Source organism: Echinops telfairi, unplaced genomic scaffold, assembly GCF_000313985.2.
Source record: "Echinops telfairi isolate 266 unplaced genomic scaffold, ASM31398v2 ScPeMD7_3533;HRSCAF=4204_1, whole genome shotgun sequence".
In the NCBI taxonomy this organism is placed as follows: Eukaryota; Metazoa; Chordata; class Mammalia; order Afrosoricida; family Tenrecidae; genus Echinops; species Echinops telfairi.
Window position 1 is genome coordinate 18,307,772 of NW_022107432.1, and position 18,145 is coordinate 18,325,916.

General features: G+C 37.2%; 1 protein-coding gene across 1 annotated transcript in view; it reads right to left on the reverse strand.

Moving 5' to 3' along the window:
* The window catches only part of LOC101638516 (CD2 associated protein), a 97,350-nt gene that overhangs the window by 30,289 nt on the left and 48,916 nt on the right, over positions 1-18,145 (reverse strand). The window contains exons 6-11 of the mRNA XM_045294758.1: positions 14,447-14,634; positions 11,736-11,814; positions 11,247-11,341; positions 9,353-9,457; positions 5,844-5,880; positions 4,728-4,790 (exon numbers count right to left, since the gene is read on the reverse strand). Of these exons, the coding sequence (XP_045150693.1) occupies positions 4,728-4,790; positions 5,844-5,880; positions 9,353-9,457; positions 11,247-11,341; positions 11,736-11,814; positions 14,447-14,634 (567 nt within the window). The remainder of the gene's footprint in view (positions 1-4,727; positions 4,791-5,843; positions 5,881-9,352; positions 9,458-11,246; positions 11,342-11,735; positions 11,815-14,446; positions 14,635-18,145) is intronic.

Here is an 18,145-nt window from a genome sequence, read left to right on the forward strand (position 1 = left end):
GGCAGTAATGACAGAGCATGCGCTGTTACGCAAAACCCGCGATAGAGTGAAGCCGCGGAAGTCGAAGCGCGAAGTGGCGAGGGTTCACTGTATTTTAAAAAATATATTTCAGGCAGGAATTGCACAATGCAAAAGAAACAGGAACTGGGGCTACATCTACCCCAACGCTCTCAGGCTATTAGAGCACTCGGGCGGTGGAGGACGTCATGAGCCCTGTTGTTTGAATGCCCAGACGGCCTGCGACTAAGACACTAAAGATAGGACCGTTCCAACGAGGTGTCGCCTTCGTTAAACATCTTCTCAGTGAGCGAATAACTTAATGCTGCCACTTGGACCCCTTGAAGGGAGAGGGAACAGAAATACCACAAACACCTTCTGCAAGAGGTCACCTGTATGCAGCCAATAAGGCCTCACACCTTTTAAGATGACGGAGTAAGCCACAGTTCAATCGCTGGCATGACAAGCCCCAGAACCAGCTCGTGAGCAGTCTCCTGTGCCCTCACTGAACTCTTAGCAGGTGTACACACCATCTCAGCAACAGCACCCTGCTGCTCTTCAATGCTGGCCTGAAGTCTATGCGAGAGGTAGAGGCAATTTGGGTAAAAATTCAGGAAGAAATGTCACAATTATATCTTTGTCTACTAATGAGAAACCCAGATTACCAATCCATGCTTGGAGGAATATATCATCCGCCTATGTTATGCCTATAAATCAATTCTAAAAGAAGGCAGACCGCGCACACTGCTGTAATGAAACTCTGAAATTCTCCTCAAGCAAAAGTGAGCACAGTTCCTTTGCCCCTACCAAAAAAACACACCCCACAACATGGAAGCAGACTGAGTGTAGCAGCGCCTCATGCTCTCCAAGAGGCTGTAATTTGGCGGGAACAGGAGAGGACAGAGAAAGACGAGTAGATAAAAGTTACCATCTGACTTCTGATGGCTCACTTATACAGTTTAACCTTTTTCTTTTGTTCTCTCCTATACCTGTACATACATGCCTCACTACCTGGCATTTGAGAATGATAGTTCCTTCTATCATACATACCCCAAGATTAGGACACAAAACAAGACAGTGAGCAACTGAAATGTAAGTGGAAGAAAGACTCATTACTCTCATGGGGCAAAGAATAGTCATCAGTTTAAGTCTGTCTGAGAGAAGAACACAAGAATCCAATGTCACAGTCAATTCTAACTCACAGAGAAGAGTGAGAGTAGAAATGTCCCCTAAGTAGGTTTCCACATCGTTCTCACACAGAGCAGTTGGTGGGTTTGAACTGCTGATCTTTTGGTTCTCAGATGAGTGCCTAACCACTGGGCCACTGTGGCCAAGAGCCAGGAAACTGTTATGCAACTTCAGCAAAATGCACATGGTGGTGTTAGCTCTGGAGTAGGCAATGAAAACTGCCACAGGCTGGCACATCTAGAATTAACTTCCATTCTAAAAATTTGGGGACACATCCCATGAAACTAGAGGGAGCCATGAAGAGTTATGGGTAAAAGAGTGTCTGGTTTCATGGTTTCCAGTAGCTTTCTCACCTAACAATACAACTTTTCAAAGTACATCTTCTGTGGAACTCCAACAGGGAAAGTAAGCAGTCTGAGCATGTATACATGTAGAAAATACTGTATTTCCCTAATATATGGTTTAAGGTTCCTCAAATTGACCCTAATCAAGGTTTGAAAAAAACCCTCACAGTTGTGGAAGCAAGGATACAATGTTGATTCATATTCATTTTTATTTAAAAGGAAATAATTAATTCTAACGATGCATATATCCAAATGTCACTAGACCAGCAATAAAAGAACGTTTCTGCCTGTTGAAGTTCACAATATGACTACGTCAAGACTTTTACCATCACTAGGTCATTTTTTCTCCACACACTGTGGCATTTCATGGTATCTAAGAATACAGTTAAGTAAATTTTAGCGAAATTTTGTCCGGTTTTAATTTGACTGAAGGAAACTTCATTCAATTGAAAAGTGGCTTTAAAAGATTCCCTCAGAAAAATTAGGCCACAAATTATCTTAACAGAAGCAAATTGGAAGTCAAACAACTAAATAAATAAATGGCAGCATTCATATTTTAATATTACTTTTGCTAGATGTTACATGAGGATAATGAGAAAATTCCTGGCGTCTAAAAATGAGAAAAATTATTTTACATTTACTCACATATTACTTTTTTTTGGGGGTGGGGGGTGCTTTTCTCATCACTTTATATAGATCCAAATGCCCAGTTAGTATTATTTCCCTTCTCACTAAAGAGCGACTTTGAACATTTTTGTACTGTGAGTCCGCTCAGACTTTTGTCTGAAGGTTATTTTGACTTCGTTTCTGAAATGTGTTTGGGCAGGGCACATAGCTCCTCAAGTGACAGTTATTTTCACACTTCAGGAGTTTCGCTTTGGGTTTCACCACATTTATGACAATGTGCAGTCAGGATGTTTCCTTTTGGTTTCTTATGCTTAGGATTCACTGGATCTATGCGCTTATATCTCCACCAATTGTGAAGTTTAATTTCTTCAAATACTTTTTCTATTTCTTTTCTCCTGCAGTGACTCCAAATACATCTAAGTAAGACTGCCTGATATGATCGCTGGATGGAGGTCACCAGGCCCCTTGTCCCCACTGTTTTTTCTGGCAGTTATGCATAGCTCCTAAGGCTGTGTCTTCAAGTTCACTGATCTTTTCTTCTGTAGTCTCCAGTCTGCGGGCAATGCCACTCAGAGCCTTTAATTCAGACACTGCGTCTTTAGATTTATTAAAGTTCAGTTTAGGTCTTTAAAATATTTCACATTCCTCTTCATCATGATTCACTGGGTTGTGGGAACACGAACTATTTCTAAGTTCCAGAATTTGTTTCACTTATGATTTCCAGCAGTTATTTTTCCAGCTACAATTCTTTTTATGCATGCATACATCAGTACAAAGCCTCAGGACAAGGCTTCTTAGGTCTGAGTATATTTCTACAGCTGCCTTCAACCTGGCACTTTGTCCCCAAATTGTAATATCCTTTGCCTTTCTGTCTCCTAAATGTTTCAGTGCAAACATTGATCTCTGTTTCACTTCCCTTTTCCTGATGCCTATAAACTTTCCAGGCACTAAATGGGATTCTCATTACGGGATTCATCAAAGATAATATTTCTCATGGTCCGTGATCAGTCCCAAAATGCCTGTTGCTCAATTTTTAAAAATCATCATTTCAAAAAAAAAAAATCATTTCATGTAGGGTACACCCAGTCACTGCTATTATGCGATGGCTGGAATTTTTACTACTAAGCATAGTAAAAAATGTATCATCTTCCCTTGTATCAACTTCCCTTTTGTTCGTAAGATCGGCTGGCTGATTCAGCACCTATAGAGAATCAGTAACTGAATTTTTACAAACCCCTACCCATGGGTAGAAGGGAAAAGACAGTTACCATGCTGTAGATAGAAAAGTCAGTAACACTTTTAGTAATGCATGTCCTTTAAGATGAGTTTTTGAGGCAGGACAAATTTATATGCAAGTAATAAGATGATCCCAGACTTGTATCTTAACAATAGGTATATCAGAAGAGACCAAACTGAAATTAATAAACATTTTAAGTATGAATTATTTCTGTATCATAACCCAATTAAAGTGATAAAAATACGAAAGCATTCCTTGCTAAGTGTAAAACATGTGAATGACACTCTTTGAGAGTGCTGGACATAATCATTGAACAGAATGCAGTATGCATTTAATGCATGAAAAGGGTGGAAGATGACAGCAAAAATATAATTTTGGAGTTGATTTTGATCTGAAAAATTAACCTGGTAACATTGCAGAGATAAAGTAGTTAGATCAGAGAAAAAAGTAAGAGCAATGAATTAACTAAAAGGATACAATAACAATAGAAAGGGAGGGACTAAACTACAGGCTGACAGTACAAACAGAGCATTCTACAACACAAATATTGTGTTCAAGGTTTTCATGGAAATAACCTAATCAAGGAGACAGCCCCTGCAGATAGATCTTTCTATATAAATGCAAAGTGGTACACAGTCTCCAGATAAACAGTATGAGTCAACTTTTCAACATACTCTTGTGTCTTAGAATAATGTTCCAAGTTTCCATGATAGATATATGTAATCAGAAAAGTATATAATAAATTACTTTGATATTTTCTAGGAACTTAGTCTGCACCTCTCTCAAAACCCAAATCCATTGCCGTCAAGTCAACACTAATTCATACTAACCTTATATACTGTTTCTGAGACTGTAAATCTATATAGGAAGAAAGAGCCTCATCCTTTTCCCTTTGAGTCACTGGTGGATTTGAACCACCAACCTTGCTGTTAAAAGCCCAATGCTTATTCTCACAGAACTGCCAAGGCTAAGGAAACTGCTAAAAATTATTTTAACTGAGACATCATAAATAAATTAAGTATATTAAATAAATTAAATAAATAAAGCAATTGTTTAGTGCTTTCTTTTCTTGTACATTATTTTAAACTATGATCATATACTAAACTCATCAATGTAATTGTTTAATTTTTTAATAAATGCAAATTGGTATCAGTTTTAGTAAAATCTTAATTTCCTATCACTTTTGATAAACTACTCCCAGAAAACCCCCAGCAGAGGAAAATACTCAACACCTGTTACAAAGCAGTATTAACTGACTCAGTATGAAATGTTCTTTAAAATGTTAATAATGAAACAGAGAATTATTTTTTTGAGAGTAGAAGAAACAGTCTCACCCTTTTCATCAGACTTTATAGCAAAATACTTCTTCTCTGAAGCTAGCAGCTCAGGCTTTGGAGCTAAAAGGAAAACATACAACTTAATTTTGTAAAACTACTAAAATTATAGATTTCATTTATTAAAACTAACGTCGGATGACAACTTAATTTAGTAGAAAGAACCTTATATCACTGAGTTGTATCTCTAACCCTGGGCCAGCCGTGATAACCCTGTATCACTGAGCGAAAACTGATCTCAGTTCCGTTCTTGGCCACACTCTTGTCAATACTACAGCAGCAATACACAGTGCAACTTTCTATGACAAATACGTTCTTCATTTAGTACTTCACAATATTTGACCACTTGAATGTGGTCTACGTGACACACACACCCCAAATTAATTTTATTTAATTTTCCTCAATTTAAAAAGACCTATGAGGCTAGGGTTATCATATTGAACACTGCAACTTTATAGAACGCCTCTTAACAGCAACTTCATAAAAATCAGTTACAACGCATGCTTTCCTTTCCAGCTTGGTACTTATATTAGCAAATACAAACTCAAGAGCATGAATGTGGACTACGTTGGACCAACATCAAATGGCATTACTGTACTAGTAAAAAAAAAAAAATCACAAATTTTGGGGCAAATTTTAACAACATCAGCGAGCCAGATCACAAAATTTTAACTATGAAAGATACTTCTAAACATACTATAATTTATTAAACAGTTAAAATAAAACTACTTTTTCTAGTTTACCTCTAATACATTATCTCAAGGAAGAGTACATAAATAATTTGTATTTATGTGAAACATTAAGAAACAAATTGGATCTGAAAAAGTAGAAATGGTCAGGTAATTATAATGAATTTAGTAAAATAGGTTAAAATTTTTATTTTTGATGTTATGACCAACTTTATTATTAGGCATTTGAATACCGTTTATATTTTTACCAGTTATATTAATTTATGTACATACTCTCATTTTCATATATTTTGAAAGACTTCTGGAATAGTATAGGACATCATATAGGGCTCTGTCGGTAACAATTGTTTATATCAGGTCCAACTTCTTAACTTCCATATTTGAAACCTTGAAAAAGAGCAACCTGAACACTATGCTTCTTACATACCTGGGCCTTTCACAGGAGGTGGTGGTTTCTTTGGTTTCTGTTAAAATAATAGATGAACAGTTTATATATTAAATATTTATTTTAAAAAATCAATTCTGATCAATAACCTCAAACAGAATTTCTCCAATGGGCAAAACCATTGGAACAAACGGAGAGATCTGCAAAAGCAGATACCTATACTTTATCCTACATTATAAGGCTATCGTACAAATCTAATTGTCAGGAAGAGCAATGAGTAGTATTTTCCTCTGAAAAGGGAGCCAAAGTAGGTCGAATAAATTTCTCCTCATTTCTTCCCATTACAAAATACTAACATCTTAACATCTCCACAAAAAGTCACTGGAAAAAAAAACACCCTATAAAAATAAATACCTCCTTAATCAAAAGTCAGTCAAATATCTGCATTTCAAAAGTTATCATGAGTTGAGTAAGTCTAAAAATCTTATTGATTAGCAAGAATATTCTGCCTGGTCTCCTCTGACAGACAAGTTCTTGTGCATCATTCGAAGGAACCCTGTTGGTGCAGTGGGTCAGCACTGAGTCGCTAGGTAAACAGTTCGAATCCACTAGCCCCAGGGAGAAACATATAGCAGTCTGCTTCTGTGAGGATTCCAGCTCCCCAGGGCACTTCTACACTTTCCTACAGGGTCACTGTTAGTCAGAATTGACTTGGCAGCAACATGTTTTTGATTCGCTTTGTTAAGCACAATATTATTTCTTTTTCACAACTAAAGGTTGGGAATAGGGAAGAAACGGAAACTTGGTTTAAAATATTACTACTACTATATAAACACAGTAGGTTATTAATAAGCCTAGTTTTCACTATTAATTCTTTAAAACTCCTGAAGTGGTTATAGGAAAAGCCTATTTTCCAACCTATTAAAATCCACTAAGTATGTAAAGTTGATTTTTATGAATTAAGAATAATTGATAAGTAATAAAGTAAAAACATCCAATATAAGCAGGCAAAATATATTAACGAATGTATAAAAAGTAAGGTAGGCTGAAGGCTGAATCAATACTGAATGTATTTTAGCAAAGGAGTAGCCCCGAGGGAAACTAAGTCTCTATAAAGTCCAGTAATTAAACTAAAATGACAACAGTTAGAGAGTCTTGCATGGGCTTAAACTCAGTTCGGCAGCTTCTCTTGTTTTATGTGTCTGCTACCTGTCTTTTTCTATTTACAAACTAAATAGGGAAAAGGGGGTGGAGGGTGTCAGACTGTAGAAAGGCAAAAGATCATTGATAAATGACTAGGAATTATTTATCTCTCTTTTAAATAAGCGTGTTATTAATTTATAATATACCCTTCTTATGGAGGCTAATGAGTTAATTTTCAGTGCATTCTGACCCCATGGGGACTCAAGACTAGTCTCGGTGGACACCAACTTCACTTGGCTTTACACAGTCCACAAAGACAAACGTTCTACATCCTCCATTAGTGAATAAAATGGGGTTCTTCAACTGCTTGCGAGCAATCGTCAAAAGCACACAGAAAAGAAGAGGGTTGAATCAAAGACACATGGAATTAGTCCAACTGCCATATGGACGACTCACTTATCAGTCTCCATGACAATGAGACCAGTATTAACTAGATAGCAACTCAGTGCTACTAACTGCTCTGAAACACAAAAGGCCCTAGATAGAGTGAGAGGAAAACGGGGGGGAGATTCAGTCATAAGAGGGACCAGGTTTACTGGAATCCTCAAGACCTTTAGTCATCCTTCAGGTCTTAAAAAAAAAAAAAAAAAAAAAATAATCCCCATGGCTCAATTTTCAATCAAACAGATAGGGCTATAAAGAAACCAATAACACTACGGAGGTACACAGACCTTAAGGAAAATCGATGATTTGAGATCAAAGGGCAGAATTTCCCATGGACAGGGTTAGGAAAGGAAGAGAAATGGCAACAGGAAACAGGTAGGAAGGTGGGCTAATTGATGTTACACTGTGGAGATACAAGAAGGGAGACAGAAATAAAATGTGTATAAATTCTTCTTTTTTTGTTGTTGTTGGTATGAATGTTTGAATGGAAAATGATCTGCTCTGTAAACAATCACCTCATGCATACATTTTGTATTTCTTTAAAAAATGTGCATATATTTAGAGGTTTAGTATTAAGGCAGCAGGACATTGGGCCTCCACTCAAGCACTTACTCATTGCAAGAACACATTGTTTTTAAATTGGCATTCCAGGATGCACACTTTCCCGAATCGATTACTGAAGAAAAATGTGAACATAAGCAAAGGTGGTGGTGAAGAAAGCTGATGGTGCCCAACTACCATAAGATACAGCGTCTGAGGACTTAAAGGCTTGAAGACATACAAGCGGCCATCTAGCCGAGAAGCATCAAAACCCATATGGAATAAGCACACTAGCCTGTCTGACCACAAGGTGTAGAAGGGATCAGTTATCAGACATCAAAGAACTTAAAATCATATCAGTGGGTGCCTGCTCTACTGTCACAATCACTGAAGACAAACATGTGCATAAGCAAATGTGAAAAGAGCTAACGGTGCCCAGCTATCAAAAGATATAGCGTATGGGGTCTTAAAGGCTGGAAGATAAACAAGCGGCCAACTAGCTCAGAAGCAACAAAGCCCAGATGGAAGAAGCACACCAGCATATGTGACCACAAGCTGTCGAAGGGATGTGGTGTCAGGCATCAAGGAACAAGAAATCATGTCATTGTAAAGGTGGGTGAGTGCAGAGTGGAGACTCAGAGTCCATCGGTTAGCAATGGAACACCCCCCTGCTGAGGGGCTTTGGGGAGTAGACAAACTAATCAGGGTGTAGGGTAGCAACGATGAAACATATAACTTTCCTCTAATTCTTAAATGCTTCCTCCCCCCCAATATCATGATCCCAATTTTGCCTTGCAAATCTGGCTAGACCCGAGGATATATATTGGTACAGATAGCAACTTGAAACACAGGGAATCCAGGATAGATGACTCCTTCAGGACCAGCGGTGAGAGGGGCGAGGCCTGGAGGGTGAAGGGAATGTGGGGTAGAAGGGGGGAACCAATTACAAGAATCTAAGTACAGCCTCCTCCCTGGGGGATGGACAGCAGAGAAGAGGGCGGAGGGAGACATCAGACAGTGTAACTTATGACAAAACTATAATAATTTATGAATTATGAAGGGTTCAGGAGGGAGGGGGGAGGGAGGGGGGAAATGAACAAATGATATTGAAGGCTAAAGTAGAGGGCAAATATTTTGAGACTGATGATGGCAACAGGTGTACATATGTGCTTGTCTCAATGGATGCATGTATGTATGGACTGTGATAAGAATTGTACGAGCCCTCAATAAAATAATTTTTTTTAAAAAGAATAATGAGGGTAACAAATGTACAAATGTGCTTTATACAATTGATGTATGTATGGATTGTGATGAGTTGTATGAGCCCCCAATAAAATGACTTTAAAAAATAAAAAATAAACTTTTTTTTAAAAATGTTGCTCAGAAGGTTCTTAAAAGTCATGTCATAATTGACAAACACTTACAGGAAGGTCCTCATCTTGTTCATTTATCTGAACAGCAAAATTGTCTGGAAATACTCCTTCTTTACCATTTAGCTCACCCTTCCACCAGCCAGCTTCTCCAGTCTCCTGAAAGAACAAAACAAAACAAAAAGTAATTAAGATGTCGGGAATTAACTTTAAGTAAAGAAGAGGTTTACAACAAAAGAGCAAAAGAATTCCATTATTAGAAACAAAAACACATAATGAGGTCCTTCTAAGAGAACCTTCTCCCACATATTAGTTCCGGCAACTTTCTTTCGTTGTTGTTAACATAGCCTACAAAGTTTAGGTCTCAAGGATGGGAAAGAGGAGAGAGGACGGGACAGAAAAGGTACAAGTGGAAACAGAAGGGAGAAAACAAGTAGAGAAAGGCAGGAGGGCAAGCAAGCAGGAAGGCGTTTCTAAACTGTACTTAACTAGCACTCTTAACATTGCAGTCACTTAAAAAACATTTTTTTCAGTTGATTGAGAAATAAACAAGATCTTTGAAAATGATGATGGCAACATGTGCAAACCTGCTTGACACAATGGATGGATGTATGCATTATGAGAAGAGCTGTAAGAGCCCCAATAAAATGATTTTTAAAAAAGAAGAAATGAACAAGATCATCTAATGCTCATTCCCAAAACCCATCATTGCATGAAAATTAGGTGTCAGCAGTCCAAATTAAATATTTAAAAATTATATACCCTAAGCCAGTGGTTCCTAAACTTTTTGGCCTACCACTTCCCTTTTCGTGAGAAATTACTTAGCACTCCCCTGGCAATTAAACACTTTATCCATAACTCAAGGTATCGGCTTTTGCAGGCCCCTGGATCATACCAGTGCCCTCAGGAGGTGGTAGTGCCCACTTTGGCAAACACTACCCTAAACAATCTGGTGACAAATAGAAAAAAAGATTCTTAAAATTATTCAAGTCCATAAGCAAAACAGAAATACATATATTATTATTTTCTTATATTACTAGTAGTTAATGAATCCCTCTCTGAAATAGCCACATTATTTTCCAAAGTATAAAGAATTTCATAGCTGTAGTAAAGTGAAATTTCTTAATTTCGAAGTCTCTGTAACTCCCACCAAATGATTGGGTGGGACTATGCAAACAGGGCTACTGTAACACAAATCAGGGGGATTGGTCAGTTTTAGGTGTCACTCCCCTGGCTGTAAGAATTCCCAGGACCATCATGTAAGAAAAGCCTCCAGTGGGAAAACATTCAAGATCTCAGACTGAAGTTTGGCAGAGGCCAAAACCAGAGGCAAGGAGGCTCTGAGAAAGAACAGAGGAGCAGCACTGAGAGAGACTACGAGACGAGAGGCAGAGAGGGGGGCTGGCTTCCTGGACCACAGGAGCAGACGCCAAGGGACCAAGAATCTGAGAGACACTTGGCTGCTGGCTGAGGAGAGAAGAGGTATATGTGAACCAAAGACTGTTATCTTGACTAGTTCTGCCTTGTGGTAACCTGTTACCTTCCCTGATAAACTCCCTTAATAGTATTGTCTCTGAGTTCTGTCGAGCGCCATGATTTAAGAACTATTGCGTTCCCTACTTTACTTTTTTCCTTTAATAAAATAAGAGAGAAAAATAGAGTAAGCTGGAATAGGAACTGAGAACAGAAACGTAGCGTGGGAATTAGAATAGAAAAACAGAATGCTGTGGTACCAATAATTCCCAATAGATGAATAACAACAAAGACCAAAAACAGATTCAAAAAGGAATTTTGTATCACACACTAAGTGCCAAGTTCTCAGGACATACCAGCAAGACAAAATCCCAGCTCTGCAAAATTTACATTTTATGGGCATATAGAATTTTCACAACTATTTCTATGAATAAAATTAAATGAAACATTAAAAAAAGAACTACTTTTATCTTACCTTACTTATCAAATGAATTATTTCCCCCTCCTTAAAACTAAGTTCATCTTCATTAGTACCTTCATAAGGAAATAATGTTCTACAATATTCCTTGGCTGAAATAAAGAATGCAAAAAATGTAACTTATACAAATTGTTTCATTCAACAAATGCAAATTCTTTTGTCAATCTATGTGAACTAAACAAAATAAACAAGCCAAAAAAACCCCACTGTCATCAAGTTCATTCTGACTTTTTGCAACCCATAGGGAAGAATTAAACTGCTCCTTTGTATTTCTGAGGCTTAGAAAGTATTTAAAAATTTTAAGTATGAAAATTAGTCAATTACAGGGGCTAACCCAGTGAACTAGGAAAAGTAAAATCCTTGCTTTCATGGTGCTTACATCTAATTGGGTTTAATTATTCTGATATACTATAACAACTGCCTTCAATAAGAGTCACAGTAAATTTGAGAATATTATTTTCAACAAGACTTTATACAATATCTTACCTTTAATTTTACCATCGGTTTCTGTTTTTGTTACCTCTGCAATTTGAGTTTTGGACCCCACTAGTTGTACCTGTGAAGGCTGAAACAAAAAAAGACAGTATCACCTACTTTAATTTTGAATAAAGATAACATTGTCAATCAAAGTTTCTTAATTATTTACATTTCCCTGAGTGGTCTTAAATTGGTGTTAATAATATGACTAAAATGTTAGAAAAGATCTCCGAAGATCCTTAAAACTAAGAACTCCCTATTTTAAAGTGCACATGCTCTCATGTTCATTGTACAGCATATCATTTATTTTCAGAACCTCGAAAGTAAGTAACAATAGCTTTTCAGAACAAATTATAACTTAATCCTCAAAACTCTGCACGAAAGAGGCACTATTATTTACCATTTTCTAGATGTGAAAAATACTTTGGAAATGGTACCTAATTCGAACCTAGAACCATTGGCTCTATAAAGTTTACCCTCCAACAAGGAATTAAAGTTCCACAAAGACAAAGATTTAGAAAGAAGAAAAACGTCCTTATACTTCATTATTGCTATCTGAATAAAACATTTAGATAATGTTACAACCTTAGAAATACACACTTATAAAACATACAACTTTCCTCTAGTTCTTAAATGCTTTCCCCCCCCCAACTATCATAATCCCAATTCTCCATTACAAATCTGGCTAGACCAGAGGATGTACACTGGTACAGATAGGAAGTGGAAACACGGGGAATCCAGGGCGGATGATCCCTTCAGGACCAGTGGTGAGAGTGGTGATAAGATTGGGTAGAAAGGGGGAAACGATTACAAGGATCTACATATAACCCCCTCCCTGGGGGAGACAACAGAAAAGTGGGTGAAGGGAGACGACAGACAGAGTAAGACATGACAAAATAATAATAATTTATAAATGATCAAGGGTTTGTAAGGGAGGGGGGTGGGGAGGGAGGGGGGGAAAATGAGGAACTGATACCAAGGGCTCAATTAGAAAGCAAATGCTTTGAGAATGATGATGGCAACAAATGTAAAATGGATGTAAGTATGCATTGTGATACGAGTTGTATGAGCCCCCAATAAAATGATTTTAAAAACAAAACAAAAAATACACACTGGTAGAAATATTTTCATTATAATTGACCACAATAAGTCTTATACTGTTGTTTCTTTGAGTACTCTCTCCAGAAATACCATTTGACCTTAGATTTCACTGTTTAAAAATCTGCACACACTGTTAACTTACTATCATTGTTTTTTGTCAGTCTTCCAAGACACTCACTTAAATTTCTCCCCAAATTCTAACTAGTACTTCTTCCAATGTGATGACATCTTCAAATACAGCAAATATGCTCCCTCCTTTAATAAATTCCTAGATCAGTTATCAAAGCAAGCCACACACGCCAACAAAAATGGCGACCCTGAAACAACTCTGATAGAGAACATTGTTCAAAGTGATTGAGAGGTTATTAATATGACCTTTAATCAAAGAGTTCTTCATGTAATCTTAACTTTTATAGTTGGTGATGTCCATTCTAGATGGACTAATGCAATGTTCTTCCTGATGCAGGAACTGCTTTTCCAATATTCCTCCTGGTTATATGTGTATGTCTGTACAGAAGAGAATTCCAAATCCCAGGAGATTCTAATTGTTAGCTGAATCCTTTTAAATCAAGAATTAGTTAGGTCCCCAAATCTCAAGGTCAAATGTTCTCAGAGATAAGAGACGATAGGGAAGAAAGTAATTATTTTTCCTGAGCCCTATTGACAATAACAACATGTAGAAAGCTACTGGTAAAAAAGAAAATGCTGAAAACGACCTGAGGAGAAAACTGCATATTTCACCAACCAAAACAGTCTTAACTATAATGTTAACTACGTAGCAAGTAAATACTGAAATACTTTTAATGCTTAAGAGTTTAAACAAAAAAAGATATAAATAAGAACTCCAGGTCAAGCAATTACCTAAAAGTTTAGGGAAGCCTGCCTGAATCTCCATGGTGCTGCTAGTAGAACAGCCACACTAAAACAGTTACTTTAAGGGTTATAGTTATCTTTGTCTCCCAAAATAAAAACTTTGGGTTTTATTTGATATATCTCACTAGAACTTAAACCTATATAGTACATTCACTTATTACTATATCACAATGCAAGTGAAATGCTAAAGAAAATGAAAATTCTACAAAAATTCCAGGAAATTTGTTAATTTAACCATTCATGACAATCTGGACCAAAATTAAGTAATGCCTACTCAACACCTCCTTGTGAAACCTTTGTTTTGTTTTTTGGTTAAACCATTTTTAAGAGACACATTTTAGGTCTTAAAATTAAACACATACGATTTGATCTTTAAAGAGAGAAAGAAAAAAACTTTGCATTTTATATTTATCACGTGATACCAAAAAGTCTGCAGTTTCCATAAAGAATAGTTTGTAAAAGTTCCAGGAAATAATCATTCTAATTTTTATAAGATTCAAAAAGTGTTTCAAAAAGTTTGCGGGGGAAAAAATCCATTACCTTTTAATTCCATTTTTCTTTATGAACTTTTTGAAAACCCTTGTACTCACATTCGAAAAAATCATTTCATACAGTGTTCTCTTTTATAAACAAATAAACCAGCTCCAAAAAAAGGAAATAACAGAATTGCAAACTATTTTAAGTTTTGAAAAACGGTTAAGAAAGGAATGAAATGAGGTAATCAAAGTCAAATTCACATTGAATACCTTTTCTATTTTTTTGACTTCTACTTCATTACTAGATGTTCTTGTCCTAAGTCTCACAGAGCCTTCTTTAAAGATATCTCCAAATCCGATTCCTCGAATTTTCTTTGGCTGTGCAACTGGTCCAAGCGCAGTTTCATTCCCGTTCCCGGGAGTGGGCACGGGTGAGGTAGGCCCGGTCAAAACCGCTTCTGAAAGAATATTGATAGCACAAAAAATAGTCTGTACAAAATTTCCTAAGACTGACAGTCTACAGCTCCTAGTCAAAAACAGAAGAAAAGTAATTAATTCAACCACCAATTACTGAAATACTCAGTTATATTAATATATAATTTTATTTTTTAAGAAACAATATTAAAAAGATAAAGTATAACCATTTTAAAAACTATGATTCATATCACTACCAGCTGTTCTGAGTAGAGTCACAAGTGGAAACTGATATAACAGGAGGAAAGAGGTCAAATTTTTAAAAAATCCAGACTTACTGGGCCAGTTGATACCAGCACCTGTGAGTAGTGAACCCCTTGAAAAATCTCTATGAGATGAGAACCACAAGTGACATGAGATTTTGAAAGAAAACTAGGGGGCATGGAAACTAGGGTACCAGAAATGGCACCCCTAGAAAGGAATGAAGAAGAATGATGACACACTGACAATTTTAATCAAAATTATTAAATCATCTGTGTGGAAATAGTTAAATGAGAACCAATTTGCCATGTAAACTAGCGAACATAATAATAAAAATAGCTACTATCTATGGAAGGCTTATTCTGGGTTATATACTTTGCTAAGTACAACATATAGATGATCTCATTTTATAACCTCCATGGGTTTCACAGTAAGGATTATTACTGTCCTTACATATGAGTAAAAATCTGGTGTAAAGAGAAATTAAGAATCTTTCCCAAAGTCATTAGGAGCCAAGTAACAAAGCCAATGTTGAATTCTACTAAAGCTCTTCAAAATCATAATCTTAAGCATTTTAATAGGTTCCACAATCACAGAGATCCAATCGGTGGTTCGAAGTGGATTACAGACATAACTTGTATAAGAAGCTTAAGAAAGCTAACAAATACTGAAACTACTTTAAATATTAACTTGAACCATCTGATTAGAAGGGAGAGGGCACAGGGATCTCCTGCTTTTTGAATGTCACCTTTCACACCACTTTACTTTTACAAAAGTCCTGTACCTGTTTGTGCTAACACAAAGAAATCCAAAGATGGTTTCTGCTTTACTGGGAAAAGGTGGAAAGTGAAACCACTACTCAGTGTTGGTTCCGCAGCGAGAATTCTGTAAAGAAGCAGTGCGTCAGAGTGGTACCCTAAACTCCTTCCTGGGGTCCGAAGAACAGCAAACCACCACAGTGCTATTAGGGACAGGTGTTATATTGAACAGCACTGTCAAATTAAAAAGTTATTTTCTATTCTTATTTTGTACTATTCTGTTTTTTAATTATGATGTAAACTTCTTTATTTATGGAGATGACTGTATTAGTTTGGGTACTTTAGGGAAACAAATCCACAGAAACTCATGTATAAGAGAGAATTTTATATAAAGGTTAAGTGAGCATCAAGAAAACACCCCAACTCTGTGCTGCCCAAGCCCACAAACCCATCATTAACCCATATGTCTAACACCAATCCAGAAAGTCCTCCTCCATCTCACAAAACACACACAATGACGCCGACTGCAGGAGGAAAGCCGAATCAGTGAATGTGTAAGCATCTCAGCGCTGGCAGGGGTCTCCACAGGGCTGCTTCAGCACCCAGGGCTGCATCGGGGTAGGTCCGTGGGCATCTCCTCAGGGATGTCTTGAAGGAAGTCAGCCTTGCCAGCTGAAGCAGGGAACTGCTAAGACAGCTGCACCCTGGTGTGACCATTAGAAAGCAAGAGACCCGAAAACTAGAAAGGTGAGGCTCACCGAGTCATTTATCCCTCCGCCCTTCAATTAATCCCACCTGTGTTTATCGGCCAGGTTGGCACAATAAACTAACTCAATGACCATACATGGTTTACCTACTTTTAACTGTAGATTATATATTGCACTAGATTACAGATTATATTACTCTTTTTAGATCAACTTTACATGCCTGGGGTGGAAGAGGGGGAAACATTAGACATGATGCACTAATCTTGACATATTTTGCTGGATTGCACATTGAATGTGCATTCATTGTTCATGAAAATATGATGTTCTATAATATTTTTTTCTTTTTTTGAGAATGGAAGCTTTGTGTATCATTTTATTGCCAGTTTTGTTGATTAAGTATTCTGAGTAGAAGGTTCAGAGACAGACTAACGCCCACACAGCCTATTTGATTCATTTGAGAGTTTTGTACTCGAGTAGCAAAGATCTGTCATCCCTAAATGCCTAAAGTGTAGACTTATAATTCTAGTTGGTAAGGCATGCTTTGTATAGTCAAGTTGGGGGGGCAATGAGCAGGAAATCAACCTTATGGCTTTGACCCATAAATTATTCAGTCTTTTGATGCTTTTATTTTTTTTCTCCAATTTTCTTCGGTATTTTAAAAAAATATATTAGTTGGGAGTTAATACATGTATCATCATCATTCCATAGTTCAATCACATCAAGCAGAATTATACAATTGCTACCGCAATCAATTTCCAAATATTCTTCTTCTTGGACTCCTTGACATCATCTCCCTTTTACACGTACTCCCTCAGCCCGCCCCAGTAGCACTGTATCCCCCACCTGACCCCGAAACCCTGATTCTACTTGCTGTCCCTATAGGTTCATTAATCATGTCCTCCTTGCAGGACTGGTCTCTCCTGATAACATGTCCAAAGTATTTAAGATGAAGTCTTGCCATCCTTGCCTCTAAGGAGCACTCTGGTCTTACTTCTTCCTATAGATTGGTTTGTCCTTTTAGGTGTTCATTATATGATCCATATTCTTACCCAGCACGGTAATTCAAATGCTTCTATTCTTCCACAATCTTCTTTATTCAATGTTCAAATTTCACATGCATATGATGCGTACGGTGCACCTCAGTCCTCAAAGAAACATCCTTGCTCTTCAATACTCTAAAGAGGGCTTGTGCAACAGATTTACCTAATGCAACACATCTTTGATCTTTTGGCTGCTGCTTCCATGAGCATTGACTGTGGATTCAATTAAGTCAAAACCTTAGACAACTTCAACCTTTTCTCCATGTGTCATGAATGTTACCTACTGGATTGGTCCAGTCATCAGGGTTTTGGTCTTCCTTACACTGAGCTGTAATCCATACTGAATGAAGGCTACAATCCATGATCTTCAACAGCAAGGGCTTCAATTCCTCCTCACTTTCAGCAAGCGAGGCTGTATTATCAGCATACCACAAATTGTTAATTAAGCCTCATTCTTCTTCATTTAATCCAGCTTCTCTGATGGTTTGCTCAGCCTAAAGATTGGACAAGTATGGCACACCTTTCCTGATTTTAAACCATGCAGTATTCCTTTGTTCTGTTTGCACAGCTGCCTCTTGATCAATGTACAAGTTCTGAATGTGCACATTGAAGTGTTCCAGAATTCCCATACTTCTCATGGTCATCTAGTTTATTATGGTACACAGTCAAACGCCTTTGCATAATCAATGAAACACAAGTAAACATCTTTCTGGTTTTCTCTGCTTAGAGCCAAGATCCATCTGATGCCAACAATGATATTCCTTGTTCCAGGTCTTCTGAATACAGCCT